The sequence below is a fragment of the Ostrinia furnacalis genome, unplaced genomic scaffold (assembly GCF_004193835.3).
Source record: "Ostrinia furnacalis isolate ACB-3 unplaced genomic scaffold, ASM419383v2 OfSCF3070, whole genome shotgun sequence".
In the NCBI taxonomy this organism is placed as follows: Eukaryota; Metazoa; Arthropoda; class Insecta; order Lepidoptera; family Crambidae; genus Ostrinia; species Ostrinia furnacalis.
In genome coordinates, this window is record NW_021133309.1 from 17283 (window position 1) to 43701 (window position 26419).

The following is a 26419-nucleotide window of genomic DNA, read 5'->3' on the forward strand; positions in this document are numbered from 1 at the left end:
TAGTATGCAATATCATACATTTTCTCGGTGAAACAAGCATTAGCATTATTAATAATTATTTTAAAAAACCTTTTCTGTGTAAATTGTTGTAAATTGCTCAATAAAATCCACATTTACGCAATATCAAAGCTAGCAGCCTACTCTTTGTCCCAACAAAATGTTGGCGTCGCCTGCACCGAGCGCGGAGTCGCGGATAGCTGCGCGGGAGTCGTCAGTCGATCGTGATCTCTCGCCGGCGCGTAGTCCGCGCGCCAACCAAATTCAAATTCAAATATCGAACTCTATCGAACGTCAAAACTTCAAAACCGTGACTTTTTTGCTTTTAAAAACTTTAATGACCTCTGTGCTGTGTTGTGTATTTACTTTCGAGCGTGCTATCGATATTTTTTTACCGGATAGTGTGGAGCAAAGTTTATGTGACAAGTTGAGGTTTAAAGTTCAAACGCAGAACCGTGGATGTACTGGATTTTATATATTTTCTTAGTGTTAACCCTTTTAGTGTGTGTGCTAGACGATCATTAAACTCCAGTCGCAATCGGCTAAAGGCTTAAGGTGCGTATTTATTTAAATCATCGATAGTAGAGATAATGCAGTAGATTGCACCAAAGAAGTATTTATATTTGTATTGTAGTGCACAGTTGTCTATTATCTACTGCAGCAACGTGTATTTACATACAGTGTGTATTCTATGTAATATTTGATTTCAGAGATATTTGTAAGTATCTATAAATCTTTAGTTTGAAAAAACTTTTCTTACAACCATTTTTAGACAAAGAAACCATCATTTACTAATTATTTATATATATTTATAGCACATAATCATGTAAATTATGTATAATAATACTTGTTACTAAGTATTGAAAAACTATAGTTAATGTAGAGTCACATTGAGACAAAAAAGTCTTCAGTTTTACCGCAAAAAGTGTGATTGAATATTAAATATTTTAAGTTGTAGATAAATTATTATGAATATTTTAGAACCCTACAATTTATTTCCAATAATGTAAATTATCATTAAGGTGGAAAAATACAAAATTGTTTAAAAGATGTCAAACGTCAATTTTTGCTTCGCCTTTGCCTAAAATTGTGTTTTTAATATTTAAAACAAAAAAATGTTCTATTAGCACTATACAAATAATACTCGTAATCGTATAGCAATCGTATGCCAAGGGAACTTAATTGATGGAATCTGAACTCTACCCTCGATTTGAATATGCGTCGGTCGGCTTGGTTGAATAAACTCTAGGGGACGTATTTTTGAAGCATTCGAATTAAAATTCGTATACGAATCATTAACTATCGCATACGAATCTTTAACGATCGTATACAAATCTGGAAATTACGATGTGTATCGTATACGAATTGGAATGCGCTCGATGCAAAAATAAGTCACTTGAAACTGAACAAATAACATTTGATGTCTTTAAATAAAATATGTTATAATTTAAATATTTAATTCGCCACGATATCAAAACAGACTGTCAAAAACAATTTGTTATTTACACATTAAATTACTTTTATTTAAGCTCTCGCGCGCCGCAGCTTTCATAAAAATTATCAGTACTTTTAACATTAAAAGTTCCATTATGCGTCGATAATTTATATCTGAAATCTTTGAATGCAGTTCTATTTCTTTTCAAAAATAAAGGAATGTTTTCTTTGAGTAAAATTTCTACTAAAAGTCTACAGTATCAAGAGTACTTTCCCTCCAGGTGGCATTACACAATTCCACCCTGTATAGTAAGATCAGGCAACACAGTCTTCGTTGCGAAATATACTACAACTATTCAGGAATACAACAGTTTTTAGCTTTGTATTGTTTTACTGTGGTCTTTACCTAGTTGTTTGTATATTAGTCTTTAAATAAAAATCTTTAGTTATTCAATTATTGCAACCATTGTTCTGGAATTGACCCAACTGAGGGATCAACTAGGGATTATTTGCACTCTACGCGATTCTAAGCGCCACTATGCTATAGATAGAGATATATAGAGTCTTAAAGTAACTACATAATTCGGCAAATTTCGTACCGCCTATGTTCATCAGAAATAGTGTATGGTTCTAAGGTTCTAATGACGAAAACATTTTTTCAAATCGGTCCAGTAGTTTTGAGCGTATTCACAAACTAACAATCAAATCTTTGTACATTAGTGTACAGATTGAAAATGAAAATGAAAATATTTATTGCCAGAATCAAACAATACAATAACTAAAAGACAGACCTCCACACTAGGCATTAATTTAATTTATTTTTATATTTGTACTAGCGGCCCGTCCGACTTCGCACGGTTGCAATGGAATTTTCTTGCTTTTCTCTTCTATAATAAGCATGTTTTATACATACAAACTTTCCTGTTGAAACACTCTATCTATTTAAAAAAAACCGCATCAAAATCGGTTGCGCACTTTTAAAGATCTAAACAGACAGAGAGGAAAGCGACTTTGTTTTATAATAAACTAGCTGACCCGGCGAACTTTGTTCCGCCTTAATGGCAATAAATAACGGGATAAAAAGTATCCTATGTCCTTCTCCTGGCTCTAAACTACCTCCCTGACAATTTTCAGCTAAATCGGTTCAGCCGTTCTTGAGTTATAAGCGAAGTAACTAACACGACTTTCTTTTATATATATAGATAGTGATAGTGATATTGAAAACTATTTACCTACTGCAAGTATAGAATTTATAAGACGTACCAAAATGGACACAGGCGAAGCCATGTGCTAGTAAGAACAACACTTAAAAATAAACTTCAAAACTTCATCCATTTGAAATAAAATATTATGTAAAAATGACAAGCAACAGCTGTACCAATTACCATACAAATCAAAGATGGCTGAAGCAAACGAAGGTTAACTAAATTAAAACTAAAAATATTAACTTTGTTTTTTTACAAGTTAAGACATCATCCAACTGAAATATTGAACGTTTTTCTGAAGTCGCTTTGGATAATAATAAATTTAATTAAAATAAGTAGGTACCTACTTCTGTAACAAATAACAATATTATTTCTAAGCCAAAATTTTTATAGAAATATTAATATTTCTTTAAAATTTACATATATTTAGGTATTTGGAATTTAATGAAAATCTAAAAAGAGTTAACAAACTTTAACAAATAAATTAAATATTAACTCTTATTAATGTCTTTCTATACAAAATTGAACAATTTTATAAAAGTGAAACCAACTTTGAGTAATTGATTTTCATCTGGAATTATATTATACACAATTTATTAGTTACATGAAAAGTCAACCTTAATACTCAATACTCAATTCTATAATGCATCCATAATGTTACAGAGGTGGTACCTTAGATGGGACTTGAAATCTTTTGCTTTGTCCGTCGTGCTACGAAGACATTGGTCCATTGTGGAAAATTTTCATTCATGTTAATTATTACATCATGAACTAGTGTTGTTTCCTTAATGGGCAATATTTACCCTTAAAATTATAATACGAACCTAAATTGTAGCCTTCTTTGATCATTAGTTAAATTATATTTAAACAAACACAATGTTACTACAACGTCTTAAAAATACAATAACTAGTTAGATACGAACATCTTATTAGTATTACAGCATGCATTAATAAATTATATGCAGCATAAATTAATTTTCATGAAAGAATGAAAATTAACTTTATTCGTCATTATCATAGGTACAAAGTTGTGAGATTATGAATTTTTAAAAGTTATAATATACGGATATTTCATTTTTGTACTAAATATGCAACTGGTTCGGAATAAATATGTAGTTACTATTGTATTTCTTCTAGCAAACTGGAAACAATTAAATACTCCATTGTTATGAAATTTATTGTACTAGGTACCTACTATTGAGAATTTTTATCTTTCTATCTTTAAGGCTTTTTTTCAATAAAAATGTATTTATAACCCTTTAAGTCTAAATCTTAAACCCGCCTGCCAAGGGTGGGGATTATGGTAAAACCTCAGATCATAGAAGCAAAACCCTCCACTATAGTGGAGGAGGCTTATAGTCCAGCAGTGGACTGTAAAGGGCTGATGATGATGAAGTCTAAATCTTTAGTTCGTTCGTTCGTTCGTTCGTTTGAGCCGAAAGACGTAAAAACTCTTTAGTAATTAGTTTTTTTATATAAATAAAACATGTAGTCAAAGTGAATCTTGCTGCCCCATCAGCCGTCAGTTCTGCGTACTATGTGCCCTGCCCATTGCCACTTCAGCTTGCTAATCCATCTTGCTTTAACTTTAACCAACGTCAAAAATCTGTCAAATTCCGTACAAAAAACACCGGTTATCGTTATAGTCATGGTCAAATTGGATGGTGCAACTCATCCTAAGTATTTTACTGTCTAAGAATTTAGTTAAGGTCCCCAGTTTTTTTGCAACATTTAACTTTAGGCCTTTAGCTACCTAACTACATCTCACAAAAGTGGTGTACCTAACTGTCCTTAAGAGTTGACATTACGGCCTCGGCTAACTAAAACAAGCTGTGTTTTGGTTAACTACCGCCAGAACAAATAACATCCGCTCCGTGGGAGAGGCTCTGTTATGATATCAACTTATAACTCATTCATTAAGGTTTTCCTGTTCATATTGAGTTTTCTTCTTTTTACCCGACGAACCAAAAGGAGGTTATGATTTTAACAGGCTTTGTGTTTGTAGTTACGTGTTCCTCTGTAGAGTCTACACTAATATTCTTCCAATATTGATGAAGGTAGGTATATTAGGATACTTGGGCTGAGTTGCATCACCTTAACTTTAACCGTAACTATAACTTTAACCGATGTTTTTGTCAGACTTAATTTTAATGTTTGCTAGAGTTAAAGTAAGATGATGACCCAGGCGTTTGATATACCAACGATTGTGCACAACTCTAAACGCCTCTGTGTTCTAATGGTAAGACTACAAGATGACCTGGGTTTGATTCCTAGTGAAAAATGTTCTGTTCATTTTGGTTCATGTTAGGACTAGTTCCAAGTTCCTAGCTATTTTCTTACCTTATGTCTTTCACTATAACATCAATGATAACAGTATTTGGTCTCATAAAGTTTGAAACTTTTACTATAACCCATAGAGCCCATATCAAACTATGTGCTGTGAAGATACGATTGAAAACCAATGTCTTTTTAGCCTGGTTAAGGGTTACCTACAATGGGAAAGCTCTTGGTCTGTATCTCACCTGTGATCAGTGATCGTGATAATCAGGCCGAAGGTGGAAACGAGCTTCACTCGGAATCCTCAACCACAGAGGAACTGGCATATGAACCAGTGCTGGGAAAAACAGTGCAAGAAATCTGTCACTTTTTTCAGCTTATTTTTCAAGGATAATATTGAAAATTAACTTATCAAAAAGATCTTATGAAAACTCCTTGCAGGTGATAAATACTGAATATCTTAATAATATTAAGCACACTCTCCTTATAATAAATATCCCTTAAAATATATTTAAAAAATAATATCCTAATTGGAATTCCACGCCCAGTGGTGTGCCCGTCTAGATACTATCGCGACTAGTGCTGTCAGCGCAGATTGTCGATAGCCGCCGATCTTATCGACGTAGAGGCGACGAAACTCGAAAGTTGTCGACGTGCTGTGTCATAACAGAACCGAATTGGTAAGGCGACATTCGATATAATTGAAAATTATTTGGTCCTTTGATTGGGAAATTGGGGTTAAGGTGTTTTGAAATAAGTCTGAAATTACATGGAATCAAAGTTTTATTTCGTCAAACATCCTTTTTACCATTTTTGTTGTTAAATAAGTAGCACAATATTTCAACTACATGAGATATAACATGATGGTTTCTTTGATGTGCCTATTCTATGTTTTAAATAAATTGATAAATAGGTACTCATTCTTATGAAGTATTTATATCTCTTTAACCCATGGGTAGAGGTCTAACAGTAAGGCTGAGTTGTACCACCTTATCTTTAACGGTAACTATAACTATAACCGGTGTATTTGTATGGAGTTTGACAAGCTTTTGACGTTTTTAAAGTTAAAGTAAGATGGTGCAACCCAGCCAAAGTATTTGGGTACAGTACACTACTAAAACATGTAGGTACTTCACAGTGTATAATATTTAAACTGCTCTTATAATGCAAAAATCTAATATTTTTTGTTGTTTAAAAAAACTGCCTCAATATGAATTACGAAGCTACAAACTGCGGAATAAGCAATATATGGATTTATTTTTCCACTTTACATAAATAAGGCAAAAACTATACGAACTAAATGACCTTTATAATAATCAAAATAGATACACCAATACAAAAGCTGAGTTGCACCACGTTATTTTAACCATGACTATAACCATAACCGGTGATTTTTGTATGCAGTTTGACAGACTTTTGACGTTTGTTAATGTTAAAGTAAGATGGTGTAACTCGGCCTTATTATCTTAACTAAGTAGCGTAACTTTTATTTGCAATAATATTTATGTGTAATGTCAAGTACGTGTGACGCTATTTTGGTCATAAAATATGATTTGTGTCGTACGCAAGTACAAGATTTGATTGGTTTTCCTTAAGATTTAAGATGGGTCGTAGTTATCTAGCGGTTTGAAGTAGTACTTATTGCATTTACGTTATTACTACGTAACGAACTTGCGTAATAAATAATAAATAAGTCCTTGGATTCCTTGGACATTTTACACTGCGTCCTAATCCCAAACTAAGCAAAGCTTGTACTATGGGTACCAAGCAAGGGATATGAACATACTAAAAAACGTTTTTTTTTTGTAACTGCACACAAATATTTGTTCTGTGCGGGAAGCGACGTCGTCATTTCAGCTTTAAAGTTATGACGTCCACTGCTGAACCTTCAAAGACTCCAATGACTTCCAGATTGACTGGTTGGAGCAACAAGCAGCCTTGTAAAATCTCTACACAATTTTAATTTTTGAAATAAGAACAAAAACGTTTTTCAGCTTTATATAAAACTCGTCTATGTTAACTTCCAATGTTATAACTCAATTAGCCTAAAATATTAACTAAGTATGTTTCATATGAGACATTCTTATTTAGGTAGAGAAAATGTAACAGAAATGTTTATACATAATATAAGTAGGTAATATATTATTATTTGCGATTAGCTGTAAACTACAGTAGCTTTTCCTATTTATGTTTGGTTGGGTTTTCCCCCAACAGTTCATGTTATTATCGCAAACTAGGTATTTTGTCGATAAAAAAGTAGAAGCATTACAAAAAGGTCGACCTAGACGAAAAGGAACCGAATAAAAAAACAAAATGTTTTTAAAAATGGAATTAGTGGTGCGCCGTGTACCGTGGCACAGGCGCGGCAACGCGTCGCAGTGCCGCCAACATTGACAGCTGTCAATCACCCGCAATATGGCCGCCGAGCCGGTTCGGCCGAACAAACATGCTTCACTATCTCGTCAAATCTGATGCGGAGTTCAGTACCCGTGTTAGATTATTGCCGAGATATTTTCCGCATCAATATTGTGACTTGTGTGAACCGATTACGCTTTTTGTAAAACAAGTTTAATAAATTCGGATCTTATCTGAAAAAAGTTGAGGCAAAGGAAATTCCCCGATGAAGCCTATCTCAGAAAGAAACTTTGAAACGAGATACGAATGAAAACTTTTTTTTACTGTAATGTATTAGTTTTATTTCTAACCAGCAACGTGGCTTTTCTGCCCGACAAAGAATATTATGTGTTCTTATAGTTTCCCATTTGTTTACTTATTGACATAAACTTTAGGATGCGCCGTAAAAGGAATAATAGGGTCCTCTTAACATGACTTGTATTGGCATCGCAGCCAGAATAACATAAAGGTTTAGCCAACCTAATTCATGTCACAAAATAAACAATGAAATGAAACGTTGTAGGAAAACTACGGACTCCCTAGGTCACCTGGGTAATATATTCATTTCCTGAAATAAAATGAGCGAGTCAGAATTGCTGTCGTATAAATAATGCCATCTAGTACTTAGATAGTATTTTTTTAATTGTAAATCACAAATAAACTTTTTTTTTCATTAACATTGTTTTGAGGCTGTGTTTTAGTTAACTTACTCATTTTGTTTAAACTGAAATTTTCAACATATTTGTGGGGTATCAGTTCTAAATTTAAATAAGTATTTTTTTCTTTTTGTTTTCAGATATGACTCGACTAGTGACATGACGTGCGATGCGGACCGGCTCAGTGACGAAATGTCAACGGATTTTGGCCAACTAGTGTTGTGCGCGTGACCACGTCGAACATATCGATACTCGCTTCTGTTGGCACAACAACACGAATGAACACCCTCATGCTGACGACTAGTGGGGCTGTGGATGATCCAACTTGTGTCGATAGCAACATGTCTTTTTCATCGTATAAGTGAGTAACATCCATTTTTATTTACTTTATAAGTAGTGATAATTACTAATAAAACTAATTATTACTAACTGCTCCTATAAAGTATGCATCTAGCTAATCCAGCCATCCATGCCATCTTATTCAGTAATAGGTGCTATTTTCTAATAAAAAACTGAACAGTCATCAACAGTCTTAAGTAGATTCTGTATAGAGATTTACAGGTTCCTTATTATTTATTCAATTCATCATCATCATCAACAGCCCTTTACAGTCCACTGCTGGACTATGAGCCTCCTCCACTATAGTGGAGGGTTTTGCCATAATCTCCACGCTTGGCAGGCTGGTTGGAGATCGCAGTTTAAAAGATTGATGTTTTTCAGAGAGCGCTGCTGCCCATTCTCTGTTTGATGTGTAGTACCTAAGTCGCCTCTTACGACACCCGCGGGAAGAGTAGGGGTTGGTGACAAATGTATTCTACTCTGCCGTCACCACACGGCTTATTCAATTCATTTTCAAAAATTTAAAAATGGCAACAAAACAATACCACGCAAAGACAAAAACTCATCATTCAGATTTTATTTTCATGATACAGTCAATAGCATATCAAACTTTACATTTTTGTTGTAAAATAGCTCTTATTGAAACGAAATAGGATGCCACAGTTTTTATTCATTACCAATGAAAAGGGATAAGCGTATGTAAAGATATGTCTGATTGTGACGTAAATTGAAACATTTGTTTTTTGAATGAAATTATAACAGAGGTCAAGTTCTAACACGCGGGCAGTGCGTGTGTAAACAATAATGCAATATTTCCACCCGAACCCGCCAGAAAATGTCAGCACAACCCGGCATCTTAAGTGGGTTAACATAAGTGCGATTTTGCAACAAAAATAGTTATTGCCGAACAAATTGATGTACATCAGATGATCAGACTATTCAGATTATCAGAGGGCTTAGTGTGAATTTACATCAAACGTGGTCACTAGCGAGCGCGTTAAAAAATATATGTAAATTTTAGTTCTTAAAAGTTTCCGCTAGGGGCGCTGTACAATCCGTCATACATTTAATGACAATTTTTATGCAGTCGACATCGAATGCGTTTGACGTAAACTCCCACTCTATTAGTCTGATCATCTGATGTACAATCAAAACACTACACCTAAGCCTAATTTGCAACTTCGTATGGTGCATTGTTTAGATTCATTTGCTTTAGTTGGAAAAAGTGATGGATACGCGATACGATATACATACATAAAGTTTGAAACAATGTATTTAATTTTCGGCGATATCAGCCGATTCTGATATGATTAATTTTACTATTAAATAACAATAACTGGCCGGACGTGGGAGATGTGGTTGCTTACTATGGGCCTCATAAGAAGGCTCAAAGTCACCGAAATGCGGTCGGTCCTATAAATGCGGGCAGGCCCGGTCGTTATGAAAATCCAACGGGGAGGTCTTTGACAAGCAGTGGACGTCATTTGGCTGAAACGACCGAACTCTTTTGATCAAGAGACAGATGACTTTTTGACTTAAAATCCGTTATCGATATGACAATGACCTTTGAATGTTCCATCACTAGCCAGTGATATCGTAATAAACTATTACGAGTGACCAAACTATCACTGTGTAAGTGTGTAAAGCACATCAGGCTGTATATTATTGTTTCATAATAGCATCTATTACAATCACATAAGATGTTCAAGTGTATAATGTCAAATTGTGTTTTAATAAACCAAACTAGTTTTTATTTATTTATTAATTTGAGGATAGTACACAGCAGAATATCAATTTTTGTAACAATGTGTTTCAGTGAGATTTTGTAGACTTTGACTATCCAACATTAAAAATTTCTGCATACCTTCTCTACTATATTTTATTTCTTTCAACTTGAATCAACTATTTTGTTCAATAAGGAACCAATTTCAATTTTCAGAAAACTCTAGCGCTTAGAAACCACTCTACAACATTTTAATCATGTGCAAAATGTAATTTGACAGTGATGTTAGTTATAAAATCTTGAAACCAACTTAAGACCTTAAGTAGGAACAGTTAACCTACCTAACAAAGACACAAGAAATAGCTCTCCTTGTTTCTAAAGCTCGTAAAGAATCTGAGAAAATATTTTTTATAAAATTGCGCCTGAAACAAATATGGGATGTAATTTCAAAAAAATATTGGCACTATTTCGTGAAAAAACGCTTTTTCAATGTTTTAATAAGTAGGACGTTGTAAGTGACGTTTTTACTTACGAATAAGTAACTTGATTAGGCATTTGATTTAAATTATTTTGAATGAATGAATACTTAAAAGATAACTAAATATATTTGCTTTTCGAAACACTGATCTAAATATTTTCGAGTGACCTATATCTTATTGCAAATTCCATGGTAAAATATACAGATTTTTGTATACCATTAACATAGACTTCCGATGTAACAATAGGTACACTCAGTCACAAAATTCGTAACACCTTGACATTAAGAATAAAACTTAATATAAAACAAAACAGTCCCTAATTTCCATGCAAACTCTGAATTAATAAGCCTTTCAAGCAAAAGTATCGCATCGTTTTTTTTAGGAAACTCGGAGTTGTCTCTACTGAATTAAAATAGGTACTTATTCGACATTAAAAAGTGCAAGTTTAAAAGTGATTTTAAAGCCTCATTATCGTCATCATTCCTACTAAAAAATATATATCATAATATGAATGTTAGTGTAAAAATCATGAAAGAGTACATTCATACATAGATAGCCAGGATCTTAGTTTATATTTTAAAAAAGCTTCGTTTAATAAATTATAATTTCTGCCATACAACTGTACAACCAAAGTTATCACGTGCTAACCGCCTGATATTCATTGTCCAATACATCAACTCGTCACAACATCTTAACTGGAAACGCGACCAATTACGGGCAGTTATTCTGGCTATGCAATATGCAAGTAGTTGTATGCGCTCAACTGCGCTAAGCATGTTAAAATTAATGAAATTATCCCGGACTGTCAGGGTGCTTTGCAAAAACTGGTCATATCCATAACCCAGCTGGATGAAGTCATTTATCCAAAAACTGAGTCCGGTATCTTCCGATCGCAAGCAGAATCCAGATTGCAAGATTGCCTTGTACTTGGAAATCGAGCCAGGCCCAGGCGCATCATTAACGGAATTACTTGAATTAATTATCATTTTTTTGGCGCGCATCTTAATTTCTAGACGTGTAAGACTGTATTGAGGGCGCCAGTGTGAACGACAGAAGGGGTTACCGTTCGTTTCAATTTCTGTCACATAAGAAGAGGTTTGGTTCGTGGGCTGTACAGAGTCAAAAACTACTTTTCCTAGTTTGGTTAAGATTCCCATTACGATTATGGATCACTCTGACTTTTAATTAAAGAAGTCACTTTTCAAAAGTCATCGACGATCACTGGTCCTATTGGTCCATTCCAGTGGCGATTGGTAATATCTGACACTATGATTTTGACCTGAATTATCACAGCTTATGAGCCTACGTGATAAAAGAAAAAAAAATATTGCTTTTGTTTTCAGGGACGGACACTAGTAAAATCTCCGTTTAAAGAGACGATAGTTTCTTTTTATTTACATAATTTAGTATTACTTAGCTGTAAAACTGTAAAAAATATCAAATTATAGAAACACAAAGAAGCAACTAAATACTTCTCACAAGTTGTCAGACGCGCCTACAGCCATTTGATATAGCATTTAATGGACCAACAAACACCGAATGGGGTTTTAGCAGCTCAAGGCAAAAGCTTATTTGTGGTTTGACAGTAAAAACCTTATAGCTGACCACATTATGCGCTTAGCATGCTCAAAATAGGTCGAAGATTCGAGAAAAACTGCAGATCACCGGCGTAGATACAACGAATAAATTAATTTCATAATCTATAAAGTAAATACAGCAATTACCGAACGCAAAAAGCCGTTGGCCAATGAATTCGTCAGGCGGTTACAGTCCTCAATCGGGCACCTTTCATTTAAAAAAAGAACCATACGCCATTTCATGTCAATTTTTGAATTATTCATCGTACGAATGCGCTCGCGCATCGATTGATGCTAACAAAAAGCGCGCGCAGCTAATCTTCGCGTTCGTTCGGCTCGCGTCGGCTACCCTCGGCTCCCAGTGTTGCCAACCTTATTATTCAACTAGTTTTTGCAGTCACGCTGCGCAAAGACATAACAAGGAATGCATTTATTTGATAAATGATTTTTTTCCCGCTCAAAAACCTTTTCTCGAGACTCCGGTGTGTCAATGAGACCTCTTTTGTCAAAGCACGGCTCATTCACGCTGTGTGAAAAATAGTAATGATATTGCTGCGTCACCTAATCTCTTTTTATTCTTTTACATTTATTTTATTGTGTCACAATTTTATTTTAAGTAATGCATCAAGGCAATAAACTACAAGCGTAGTCTGTAATCCGGCTAATTGCAGTTTTATCTAGTTTGTCTCGGCTCTGAAATTAATTTGGTACTAAAACGCCCGCCAGGCCAATTACATGTAGCATTGCGATGCTTTGAGTGCATAAAAAATATAGTATTCGAATATTGGAACGTTCATCCCCCGCGTCCCGCGGCGCGCCGGCGGCCGCGTCGCGGCTGCTACGTGATTGGTTTGACAATTAAGCGAATCATCGACGAGTTCCATTTTTAAAAATAGGCGGGATTCTTGCCTCGCAATTTTTCTTTTTAATTTCGACCGGCGATGGACGCAATTAGAGTCCCCAATATGAGCTTTTTGTCATAATCGAATCGGCGATAAGAGTTAAAGATAATTAATAAGGCAAACGAACCTCTTCGGTTCGATCCTCTAATTAACGTGATCATGGAAGAAATGTTATGTGTTTCAAGACTGCATTTAAAGTTTATGGGGTTTTGATTTCACTTTTTTTCAATGGTGGGAAATTGTGTAGGTACCTATTAGGATAGTAAACTAAACTGCCATTCTAATTTGTTTGTAAGGGGTTCAAAAGTAAAGACACAATGAAAATGTAAAAGTGTCCTAGGCAGAGAATATTCTAGTCAGAGACTCTCAGCTATTTACTAATGTAAATGAGTATTATGATATACCTAAATGTAGAGCAATAAAAAATCTTGAAAATTAGTTATAATTTACTTCGTCATAACTTTAGTAAATTAATGAAACACTCGTTTTTAAACTAGAACGTTACTAGATAAATGTAACTTAAGATAGCAAAATTCGAAATCTCAAATCGATTAAAATATCGATTTGTAAATCGAACGCGACCGATAGAGGTCAAAGGAAAAATAGCATAAAAAGTAACGTTCGCGGTCTGCGAGTTATGTCCCGGTACCGTTAGGATGCCTTCGGATTAGGGTTGCCATTTAATAGGGCAGAAATCCTTATGTTATAGTCTACAAGTTATTTTTTATTTAATTTTCCAATCATATCAGTGATAATAAGATATACTTATTCAGTTTTATTTTTGCTGCCTACCTAAACAGTTTTTTTTTAAGAATTGCGTAAATAAAAATTGTTGAGACAAGAATAAAAATACTTGTTTATAAAAATATATTTTTACATTAGCCTTTTTGTGTATTTTTATATTTACTGTTTTGGTTATTTTCATGAAAAAAAAAAACAGACATGTTAAGTGCGTCACGCACGCACGAGGTCTGAAAGAGGGATATTTTTTTAACGTTTTTTTATTATTCTTCAAAGATACAAAGTTTACTTGTTTCTTTTTATAAATTCGTTAAAAATATGGATATTCATGGAAAAATATAAATATCCACGTATTATCTTAAAAATCAGCAAATAAACCAACTTAGATGACTAAAATAAATGAACGGCTAAATATAATATTTAAATGAATAGAACATTATACTTAGTTTATGTGTATTTTGTAAAAAATTTAATCAAAATTGCAGTTTATGGATATTAAACTCTTGTTAAACATCAAATGCAGGTACTTTTCTCAAGGATAAAATCAACCTCCTTAAAGAAATTTAATTGATACCAGTTCAGCCAAATATTTGGTACGACAGCGTTTTTATTTAAGTCAGTCGTTTGCTAAGTCAATATGCGAATGTTGAATAGGTCAGAGTTTTGATTTTTAAAATTTAACAAATGAAATATTGACTTTGAAAATATATTGGTAAATGGCAACCCTAGAAGGGCTGGCTCGCATTGGACTCGGCACGAGGGAAAAAAACTGAAAACTATTCCAATTGCCAGCAAACGGAATCCGTTTTGGCTGCCATAACATTTTCGGAGTTATTTTTGTTGCTACGATCCCGTGGCGTATCGTGTTGTTTGATAGAATTTAAATAAATTATTTCTTTTGATATTTGTTTGTACGACTTTTCGGAAAGTTCTTTTAGTCTTTTACACTAACTGTATCATAAAATAGACTCCTTACAAAAGCGCGAGATTTGTTTTCGATGTTTTTACAAGCTTAATCGCAGTATTTTGTGTTTAGGTATTCGATTTCAGGTCAAAGTGAGGTCACAATTTAACCTGAACTCGAAGAACCTAATGAAAAAGTGTCTAAAGCTCCAAGGAAGCTCTACAAGATACACGAAAAAAGCTTATAAAAGCTCTCGATTAACTTCTACTAGTCTAGTCTGTTCAAGACTGTGCTGAAATGAGGTATTATTTATTAGCTTTCCATGTAAGCTAAGTTCAAAAAGTTAATAGTGGTAGTAGACAACTAACACATTATATTGTTTATTGAGACAGATAAATGTCATCATTTCAGTATAATTGTTGCAATTCACGAAGGCGAGTGAGCTTTACATGTGTGGTGGCTCGTTACTGTTCGTTTCTCAAAAGTTTTGACAGACATTACGCTATCGTTATGTGCATGTAGTACACGTACACACAAGTAAGCTCACTCGCCTTCGTGAGTTGCAAGAACTATACGCAATTTGGACATTTTTACATGGTTTCAGTGAGGTTTCAGTCGTCTGATTGAAATCTTTACTGTTGACCTTACACCAACCGATAGCAAAACAATTCTAAAACTATTCTAAAACTATTTTAAGATATTATACACTAATAGACAGACTTATCGTTATAAAATGGGGAGCCTCGTTCCGTGTCTGGCCGCAGAGACATTTCTCCTCGCAGACAGGTCGGCTGACCGTCGCTACTAAGTAAGACGGGACATAAATTCTTCAATGGGCTAAACAAAAATAAAAAATCACAAAAACCCCTTTAAGAGAGCTACCGAACTATAATTTATGTGAGTGGCCACGACGACGGCCATCGCTCGAAACAAAATTAAAAAACAAACACGAAAAAAATTAAAAAGAAGTCCGAATACGTTTTGCAACTGCGTTCGGAAACGGTGAAATTCGAAATTCGAAATAATTTCGCGATAGCATCTTGGTCGCCGGTACCTTTCAATTTCTTGCGTTTGCAAATTTTCTTTTTTTTCGTTGTCACAAATGTCGGGTTATGCCGGCGGTCAGTGCATGTATTAACTAAAATGTAATAGTGCAATGTTTATTCGACCGGTTATCTTTAAATACCTTTGGTTGTTTTATTCTTGGTAGTTGCAGGTGCTTTATTTAAGTGGGTAAATAAGAAGAAACATAGACGTCACTGTTCTGTCTTAATGCAATTTTGCAATAAAAATGTGGTTTACATTTAGGTACCTACACCAAATGTAATTGTATAGTAAAATAAAATTTTCAGCAATGATGTTTTGATAAAATCCGATAACTTACATGAAACCTGAAAACCATGAAAGATTTTTTTAGTATTTAACAGTGTCCTACTATAATTAATCATTAATCATTTACATTAAGATTAGTACATACGAGATTTAACAGTTCTAAAACTAAATGTCGACAGAAAACAGACAGCTAGCTGAATAGAGCCGGCAAAAAACAAAGTTCAGTTGCGCAGGCGCCCTCGTAACCCGGTCAGCGAATGTGAGCCGATGACGCGGCCCGATGACGCGTCAAGCTTTGACGAACTTATGACTTATAAAGATTTAATTATACATATAATTAATATTCTGTCCTTTTCACTCTTTATGGGAGTAACTGTGACAGATATATTTTGAACTGACTAGCATAGCTCTGGCCTATTTATTGTCCCGAAGCAGCGGTAGGGTTAATACTGGGACGTGTAAAAGTGCTTTTTAAAAGCCTACTTGCAAAAGTAAAATAAAGAGTTTTATGTGTTTCTTTAGGAACGCGGATTTATTGAATAACATCACATAACATTTTACCGTCTCTTAAAATTAGGACTAAATATTTTCTTCCTGCAAATACGGAATGTGAAGTAAATGCCATTGTCTGAATCATACCAGGTCTAAGCGACCAAAAACAAGAAAGAGCATTTTATCCAAATCTACAGGCACAGATTGATTAATTAATTACTCTACAGGATTTTTTTGTACTACTTACTTCACCATTTCTATCATAACTACATAAGATATTGTTCAACTTGAAGTCCCATCGTCATAAATGAATAAGCTCAGCAGTTTAATGATCATTTAGATTTTAGATGGTATACCAAATGACTGACATTGACTCTAGATTTCATATGCCATCATTGTGTATTATCAGTGCCAACAAGATAGAAAGTAACCGAGTAACTAAGATCGCACATGGACGTAAAATTACTAGAATATTTCAAATACAAAACATAGTAACAAAAATAATTATAAAGTTAAAATCTTCTTAAAATTTTTGATCATAAGTATGATGACGTCAGTAGTTAAAAGGGATGTCCCTTGATTAAAAAAGCATACCTACTACGTATTTTTCACTTTTTTAAACTAGTAGGGTACTTCTCATTTACACTCAAATTTGATGGTCACACAGTAATAGTTCATAAACGGTATAAGTTAGAACAATAACTTTGAAATCAGATGATAAAATATCTATTTAGCTACATACAAAATAAATTTTATCGTAATAGAAGCAAAAATAATACGAAAAAATCACATGAAACGATAAAAATCGGGGTCATTTTTCGCGTTCTCATCGTGTCACACCTTCGATTGCAATGAAACATTTGGTTACTGCATTCACAATTTTCATTCAATTTGTGTGTATCATATACTAAAATCATCGTAATTAAATATACTTTCCACACAACAGTCAAAAAAATACCTTCTTATAATTATTTTGAATTGAGAAAGCGAAATACGTTGGTCACACGATTTTAGGTACCTAAAATTTTGAGTTATAATACAAAATTGCCGTTAAACCGAACACCAGCAACCAATCACAGCATTCTATTCGGTTAACGTCAGTCGCGCTTCGACCATTGGGGAGGTGAGATAGGTCGATCGTCGCTCCGCGAAAAAAATACGTAACTTTTTGTGATTATCCATAGACATACCGTCGCTTGCTTGAACAATATTTTCTACCTCTAAAATTTAAACAATTTAATTGAAACTTTGCCATTGAAAACTCAACATGTTAGACTTATTTGTGTAGTATTCAACTTGAACCGTTAAATTCAAATTTAAGGATAATTCATAAAAAACTAAAATTTTCGTCACCTTCGTGGCATCACCTTCGTGGTGTTTTATACACGAAGGTGATTTTAGGCCACGAAAGTGATTTCTTGCTTTGGTTTATTTTAAAATATAGTGACTGGTGTTTATGTTTTTACAATATTTTAATAACTAATAAATTATACGTGGTTGGTAGAGATCAGTACATCAATAAATAAATAAGGGCCTCGTATTTTTGTTGTCTGTCTGTATGTATGTCTGTATATGTGACTGTGTAGGTATCTGTTTGTAAGATAAATTTAATCTGAAGTTTGAGTTATAAAAGATTGGAATAAAAATTATTTTTGAAAAACAAGCTTTTAATGCGCTAAAAAGAATAAAATAAAATATAAATTGTTTCAAACCCATCAACTTATTACTTTACTCAATTTATATGACTAAAAGCTAATCGCGAGATTTACTTGTGCAAATGAGGAGAGAGCAACCCACAGGTTGAAAAACACTGATCTAGGCCAACGTACTCTTTAAGACGAATTAAATGAGCCCAAAGTCAACGGGGCTGTGTCGCTTTATTGCGGAGTTCCTATGGCCACCTTCCACTCCATCATCAGACTGGTTAACATATAAGTAGGATTGAAGTCATACTCGATGAGGTAGTGTCGCTTTAGTGCGGAGAATTCGTATGCCCACCTTTCAGCTCCATCATCAGACCCTAGTTATCATATGTGATTGAAGTGCTCGTCAATACGAATTACCAAACTTGACGAAGTTGTGTCGTTTTATTACGTAGTTATTATGGCTACCTTCCAGCTCCATCATTAGACCCTAGTTATCATTATAGGATTGAAGTTCTCGTCAATACGAACCAAATGAGCCCAAACTCGATGAGGTTGTGTCGTTTCAGTGCGGATTTCCTATGGCCACCTTCCGGCTTCATCATCAGACCCCGGTTACCATATAGGATGGAAGTTCTCATCAATACAAATCAAATGAGCCCAAACTCTATGGGGTTATGTCGTTTTATTGCAGAGCTCCTATGGCTACCTTCCAGCTCCATGTCATCATAATATTGCATTGTCATCCGACTTACACATGCATGAAAAATTTCAGCTCAATGGGCAACCGGGAAGTTGGTCAATTTTAAGTTGCAAGATTTGCCTACACCAGACATGTGAAAGTAAATAAAAGCTTGCAATAATAATAAAATACAAGGCCCTCTGGCCAAAATAAAAAATATATTTTTGTTGAGGGACTGATAATCAGTAAGAGTTCTTTTTTATTGAGGTACTGATAAATCCGTTTTTTGCTTCTTTAGCATTTCAGAATGCCACCAGTGTTACCCTTAAAACCAATTGCGTAGAATCTTGAAACTTAGTAGATGAGTTAATCGGTAAAATTGTATCTTGTATTTAAGTAGGTACCTATTTATATTATGTTATTGGTATTTATCTATGAAAATAAGACAAAATATGTGTTATATAAACACTTAAGAGTCATTTAACAGTAGTAAAGTTTGAAAAAAATATTGCTGTGAAATACAGAATCACTTTCGTGGCATCAAAAAATTCAAAACGTTAAAGCTTCCAAACGAGACTCACTATTTGACTGATTTACTGAGAATACAATCTTCACATCAAGCGCTACAATTTTTGTTTACAAAAAGTTCAAATAAGTTAGAAATAAAATTCGCCACGAAGGTGACGATGAGAACCGTGGCGATGAGAAATACCCACTAATGAAAATAGAAAGACATACAGCGCCCCAAAGTTCAAAAGAAGAGGTCCGTAACGTCAAGGCTTGCTTAAAATTGTAGCACTTTGTAACGTCACGCGGAATGTCAACGCATCATAACTCCGTAATTACTTGATTGATTGACTAATAAAAGAATATGTGTCTAATATTTTTTGATAATACATATTGTCGGACTAAACGTTTTTTTTAGGAAACTAGCCTATTATTATTGACGTCATATCATTTGCAAAAATCATCATCACGTTCCTACAACAATATTATTATCTCAAGTCTACTTCACGGTCCATTCATTCGAACATACGACAGTCGGCGGCCATACATCCAGCGCTGTAGGTCGCTGTAGCATTGTCTAGCGCACGACGTATCAATAAAGATTTGTCAAATTCGTCAGCCAGCTCTACTACTGCCATTGTATTTTTAACGGCCTTTATTTAACCTTCTGTGGATGCGGCGGTCTATTAGACTACTGTGTTGTTTTTCATTGTTTGTTTTTTGAATTATGATTAACAGTTTATTACAAGATGATAGCATAAACTACTAGTTAGACGGCATATCAATGATGATTTATTAAATTCGAAATATCTAAAAACATAGGGCCAGAAATTTGCTCTAAAAGTTTGGGTTTGCCGTTTTGGAATTTAAATTTCATGTTCTATCTTAGGCTTATAAACGCTACATCATTGCGATGAGAATTGTGAATAATTAAATTAAAATAACATGCTAAGTGAATTCCTTATTTCCTTATATTAATCCTTCGCATTTTATTTTATCGCTATTAAGTACTTACTAACTTGTGTTTTAATCATACAGAGCTATCATCATTCAAATAATTAAGTGTTTTGCTACAAACATTATTGTAGGCTGGACGTGGGTTTATTCATAATCATTCACATGATAATACTGTTCATGTTTGTTAAAGTTTTGTTCAATTAATTTTCTTCGACGTCGTAAAATAGTTACAATGTTTTGATCTCGTGACATAGTAGGTATTTGTTATAAAAAAAATAACATACCAATCAACTTATAAATTTTTAACTTTATTTTTCTTGTAGTATATTCAAGCTTTTGTAGCTTAAATTCATGTAAAAAATAGTTCAATTAAAAAAGAGCGGTGTCTTTTGTTTCTTTTTGGGGTCAGTCAGACCGCACACATACAATGTAAGGGTTAACTTATGAATGGAAGTTTTTGTACAATCCGGATTATACATTAATCTGCCAGATACGTTTCGATGTAGCAGATGGTGAATGGATGTAACACCAAACAATTGAATCAATGTCCTAGATTGATTTGCTAATATTTCTGAATATTTTGTAGTTTAGTGGTTTGCGATCTGAACTCTTTACAACATAGCACATTTGTGGATTCAAAACTCGTTAGGGACAAATGTTAATTGAAACCATATAGCTACAAGGTGTTAGGTAAATGGGTATATGAGCTGACACTAGCCCATGTTAACATGGGCATATAAATGGTATGGTGAAGTCAGAAATTTGATATCATAATTGTATTTTATTTTAATTTGCATACAAAATAAATTAACTAAGTATACCAAACTTCATCAAATTCATTCAAATCAAAAGATATTTAGTAGCTTCATACTAGAGTACGAAGTAATAAGTGATGCAGACTGATACAGTTGAGTTGAGGAGATTTCTACATGGCATTTAGTTCGCTTTTGTACTATTGAATGCACAAATTTTAAACAGGAAGGAAAACTATAGTTTTTGCTGCACATTATCTTTATGAAATGCAGTATAGGTCAGTATTCTATATCGGTCGGGGACCCCATGAGTCAGAGCACTATCGGTCAAGCAAGCAACCTTCGTCGCGGATTAACTAGGATGGGTGACCGATTTGTCTACATTGTGATTTAGATACAAATATAATGTAGAAAGACAGAATGCATGGCGGCATATCAAGCTTACTTAGGTAGTTGAAATTGATGCAACGAAAAATAGTTTTTTAGTTTTATTCTGTTGTCTGTCATTGTCATCTACCTACCTAAAGCTTTGTTTTATGTGATTTATATTTTAAAGAATAAAAGTATGCAAGAAATAATTATTATCATTGAATAATGTTGAGATGAAGGTCCAATATAACGGGGATTAATGAACTTTTTAGTTCATTATTCCCCATTATAAGTTCCAATTGGCGTTGACGGGGATTGTCAACGGGGAATAGTGGAATAAGCCATCATTACCAAAACTCAAGTTGCAAGTAATTAATTTATTGCGGTAAAAATACAAATCAAAAATGTTGGGAAAAAGAGGAAGTAAAAAAGTGCCATAGAGAATAACTAGGCGTTGTCTTGAGTAGTATTGCAAGACGTTAAAAATGCCAAAAATAAATAATTATTTAGAAGAAAAATAATATTGATTGTGTCCAATACAAATAGATTTGTTCGAATACCCAGATCTTTGTATTATGTGGGAATCGAATCCGCGACCTACTATTACCCACAATCATCAGCGAGAGGGAAAATGTGCATAGAGTAGGAAGGCCGCTGATAAGTGATAAGAAGCGCATTGATAAGGGGGAGACACCGTGACGGGTGCAATGCGCCTGCGACGGATTAGCAACGAGCGTAAAGGTTTCTATAATTATAATTATCAAGTTATCATTTTATGGAAGAGAAAACTCATTTAAATATTAATAGGAGAAAGGTAGATAAACAAAAACAAGAAAAGAAAGAAATACAATAAAGAGAAACCACGATTTAGATGGTCTTATCGCTATGAAGTGGTCTCTTCCAGGCAATCTAGCGCACAGAATTGTTTAAAATAAGTAAAAGAATAAAAATACAAAATTGGTTCATCGTAGGTAGGTACAATAATATTTTACTTAAAATATTATGTATAAATCCTGGCAATAATGGTGGAGCATCGTGTGTCAATAATACATTAAAAATAAAATCGACACTATTTAACTGTTAACAGTAATTGCTGTATTTTAGCGTGACGTATAAAGTCTGTTTTCATTTAAACGATGACGTCACGACTAAAAATGACTGAGTGGTAGTGCGCGCGTTTCAACAAATTCGAAGAAAAAACAATAGAAGGGGTGACTTTTAAACGTCTTAAAAAGTTAACGTTCTTCTTTCGAAAATTTTCAAATTACGAATTCTATCGTTTTAATCATCTTCGATCACGCGTGTACAGACGACGGCACATCGTAAACACTAACTTCTTATCTCATTGCAATAGGTGCGATATTGCAACAAAAATGCGTAGCCTGTCGAGCTGTTGACTGTACAAAAGAAAAATACACAGTTTACAATCAACAACACGGCGAAGTGAAACATCCATTGTCATCGTACTGGGAGGCCGCGACACAACACGCGTTTCTAAGAAACTGCAGTGGAATCTATGAAATATATGTTTTGGTATGAGAAATTTGAAATTAGATAACTATGGGAATACTTCATTAACATCAGTGAGTGAATACTTATTGGTATTAAGTCCGCAATTTGTCTTTCACCACAAACGGGCTCTTGGCCTGATGAAAACTGTCAGATTTTTCGAGCTTATCTAGACACGCGGTAGCGTGTTCAGCCAAGTTCAAGTAATAGAAGTGGCGAGCAGCACCGTGTGTAATATTACACGAACCACGAGCCTTTTAATCCCCTCATAACTCAAAAACCTTATAATACTTACCTAAAATATTCTAGTACAACTTTTTAGACCTATTTTAAAATCTATGTCTTCAATGTTTTTGGCTTTAACTAAACTCTACCACAGCATTTTACTTCAAATTAGCCTCATAGCGCGGGAAATATTTGGTCCTCATGTCTATTCTTAGAAAAATGCGCACAAGAATCACAACACCTTGTTGTAACCTTTTTATGAAACCGGTAAAATACCGTTGTGTCCCGAAATAGATTTATAAACTTTGTTCAGGTGCCAAGTGCTAAATACCGGGGAGTTTAAAATATGGAATTTTATTTTAATAGGCAGAGTTTTCGGGTAGTCAAAGTTCTATCATCAATTATCATCAGTTCACTACAGGAACTCGTCGCTCTAAAAATTACAAAGGCAAATAGAAGACTTGGCCTACATTCCCCACTCTGGCCAGACGGGTTAAGAAACCCTTATGTTCATTTCTCCCTTAGTTCGATATGTTATCATCGGGAAAAGTGAAGGTAGTCCTATTCTCACCTCTACCTCACGGCTGAAATTAAATCAAAGATTATTTTATTTAGTTTAGGTAACTTACTTAACGTAATTAACCTAATTCATTCATTTACTGTAATATTTAAAAACGCGCTTTGATTATGTTCGTTCGTTCGTTCGTTTCAGCCAAATGACGTCCATTGCTGGACACAGGCCTCCCCCAAGGTTTTCCATAATGAACGGTCCTGCGCTGCCCGCATCCAGGCTCTTCGATTATGTATTTCAGATAAGCTACTCTAACTTAAATATTTATCTTGATACCCCGTCCTATATTAATTTCATGTAAGTACCTTATACTGATTTATTAAGTTATAATTCCATACAGACTCGGAACGAGTGCGAGAAAAAGTGAGAAGACGACATTCGTCGGGCAAATTATAAATGCGCATTTTCATAGACCGCGTTCGGTCGGGAATGGCATGTTCGTGGCTTGTTTTTAACTTTAAAGGCATATTGTCTGAATCCTAATTGGTTCAATCTTCAATCTATTGGTTTGTGAGTGTTTTTTAAATGTTTAAAGTAAGTAGAACAAGAAGTCGGCGTTACATAAGTTATACTTACTGAAATAAAAAAAACAAGATTTCTACTCTGCTTCAGAATTTAATACTGTAAATTATTGTTAAGGAAATCACACTCAAAGATATGCAAGCAATTTTTTTTTCAAGATTTTCAGAGCTATGAACTATAAAACTAGCCCACTACAGATGTTCTGTTAAAAACTCCAAAGGAAATTTTCTCATATTTTCACTTTTTTAAGAACCTTCTAACCAATTTTTGGAAGAAGTTAATACAATGTTCCAGTTGTAATACATAGCAACACATATTAAAGTGACTCATTTTACTTTTATATACTTTTTTATGGATACTCGTATGTAAGTTTGTCAAATACACTCGTCGTCAAATAAATCGCACCTCGCGCGACAAGCACTTTCAAACGTATGCATCCCAACTTCCCACCAATATTGGCACTATTTAAAAGCCTAGCTCTAAACTTGATTTCACTATGGGAAAGGTTTTTACCATAAAAATGTGTCTTTAGAAGGATCCAGAGTCACTTCTTGAAAAAATAGGTAGTTACGCTTGAGCCAACTTTTATGGGTATAAAACTGTTAAGTTGAGATTAATCGCTATCCATCTGTTAAAGAGGACACGTGAGATCATTATTTGGTTTTATAACCATAAAAAATGGTCTAATTGATCCCAGAGGTGAGCCCAAAGTGAGGTATTTTTTCAAGTCACATTTATGGTATATGTTAATCATTGATTAATAAATTGAATGTGTTTTTCTTTAACGATATTTATTGGGCTTTCAAATAACACCAATATTGTTGGGGCACCATGATTATGTCAGAAGAAAATCTTTAAAGTCCGCGTCGCGGAAGGTGCGATTTATTTGATGTTGAGTATATTTCGTGACACCCAAAGTAGCCAAAAAGTTCGCAACATGTCTTGTTACAATTGGATTGCAGTTGTGTTGTGAACTTTTTGGCCACTTTGGATTCGTTTCAGCCGAATGACGTCCACTGCTGGACAAAGGCCTCCCCCAAGGATTTTCACAAAGCCCGGTCCTGCGCATCCAGGCACCTTCCGCGACCTTCACCAGATCGTCGGTCCACCTAGTGGGGAGCCTGCCCACTTTGGGTGGTCACTTGTACCAAAAATAGCTCATAAGCCCCTTATTATTTTTTATTGCCCGTTGTGCATATCTTTTTCATAAACCTTTGTTTGTCACTTGTCATCCGCTTTGCAACGGAGGGAAGTCGAACCTTAACTTCGAACTCCTCCTATGTTCTTCTGATTAATTTCGTTGCGGGTCCAATGACAGTTTAACTTTCCCCCGGGACAAACTTGACCTTCACTGGTTGGGTTTTTATTGGCGGTCAAGCTGTAGATCCTGGCTACACAGGAGTTGCAGTGGTGGGAATAGTCCCGTTTTGTACTATCAACAATTACATTTTGTAACCCTGTCAAAATGTAAAATAACTTAATTTGCATTACATTTGTCACGTGTAACTCCACATCTCCGACCTTGCAGCTATCAATAAATGCATCAGTGGGACCCGTCGCGTTCGTATGAAATGCACATGCACTGATACGTTATCAGTGATAAGGGATCTCCGTTATCGGACTTGCAGCGGAGCGCGCGACTCAAATTGCTTTACAAATTACTTTGGATAGGATTAGATTGTTTCTAGATGTAATTTCAAGTTTATTTTTTTATATAAAAAGTTGGTTTAGTGGCTATCTGGCCACTAACAAAATATTATTTAAAGTAAAAAAAACTGACCTGTCTTGCAAGCGTAGGGAGTTTAGGACAAAGACTCCATTTGCAAAGTGCTCTGAATTTAAAAATAAAGTTTTAATACATAATTTGAATTTGGAATATCGCTCGTTTTCTTTGTAATGTAATTGAATGAACAAAGCAAAATTATCTATGTTTATGGATTTGCACTAAGTTAAAAAGCTCATGTTAATAGCCGAAGTTATGGTCTATTGGATTTGATCACCCAGTTGACACTTTGACGTCTTCTTCGTCTGACCAATGGATAACATCACCTGTGATCACCTGTGATCACCGGTGATCAAAGTAAACTTCTTATCCATGGGTGATCAAAGGACAACAAAAAGTCATTTGAATTTTTAAAAATTAGTTGTTTATTCATTCCTATGTTTTTTAAAAGCCTTCAAAAAATATATGACGTCAAAATTGTGGTATTTTGTAATTATCTAGAACTTG

General features: G+C 34.4%; 1 protein-coding gene across 1 annotated transcript in view; it reads left to right on the forward strand.

Annotated features, from left to right (window-relative positions):
- Positions 1-227: 227 nt before the first annotated feature.
- LOC114357214 (transcription factor egl-13-like) overlaps positions 228-26419 on the forward strand; it is a 94013-nt gene continuing 67821 nt past the window's right edge. The window contains exons 1-2 of the mRNA XM_028310730.1: positions 228-552; positions 8104-8324. Coding sequence (XP_028166531.1) covers positions 8242-8324 — 83 coding nt within the window. The 5' untranslated portion in view covers positions 228-552; positions 8104-8241. The remainder of the gene's footprint in view (positions 553-8103; positions 8325-26419) is intronic.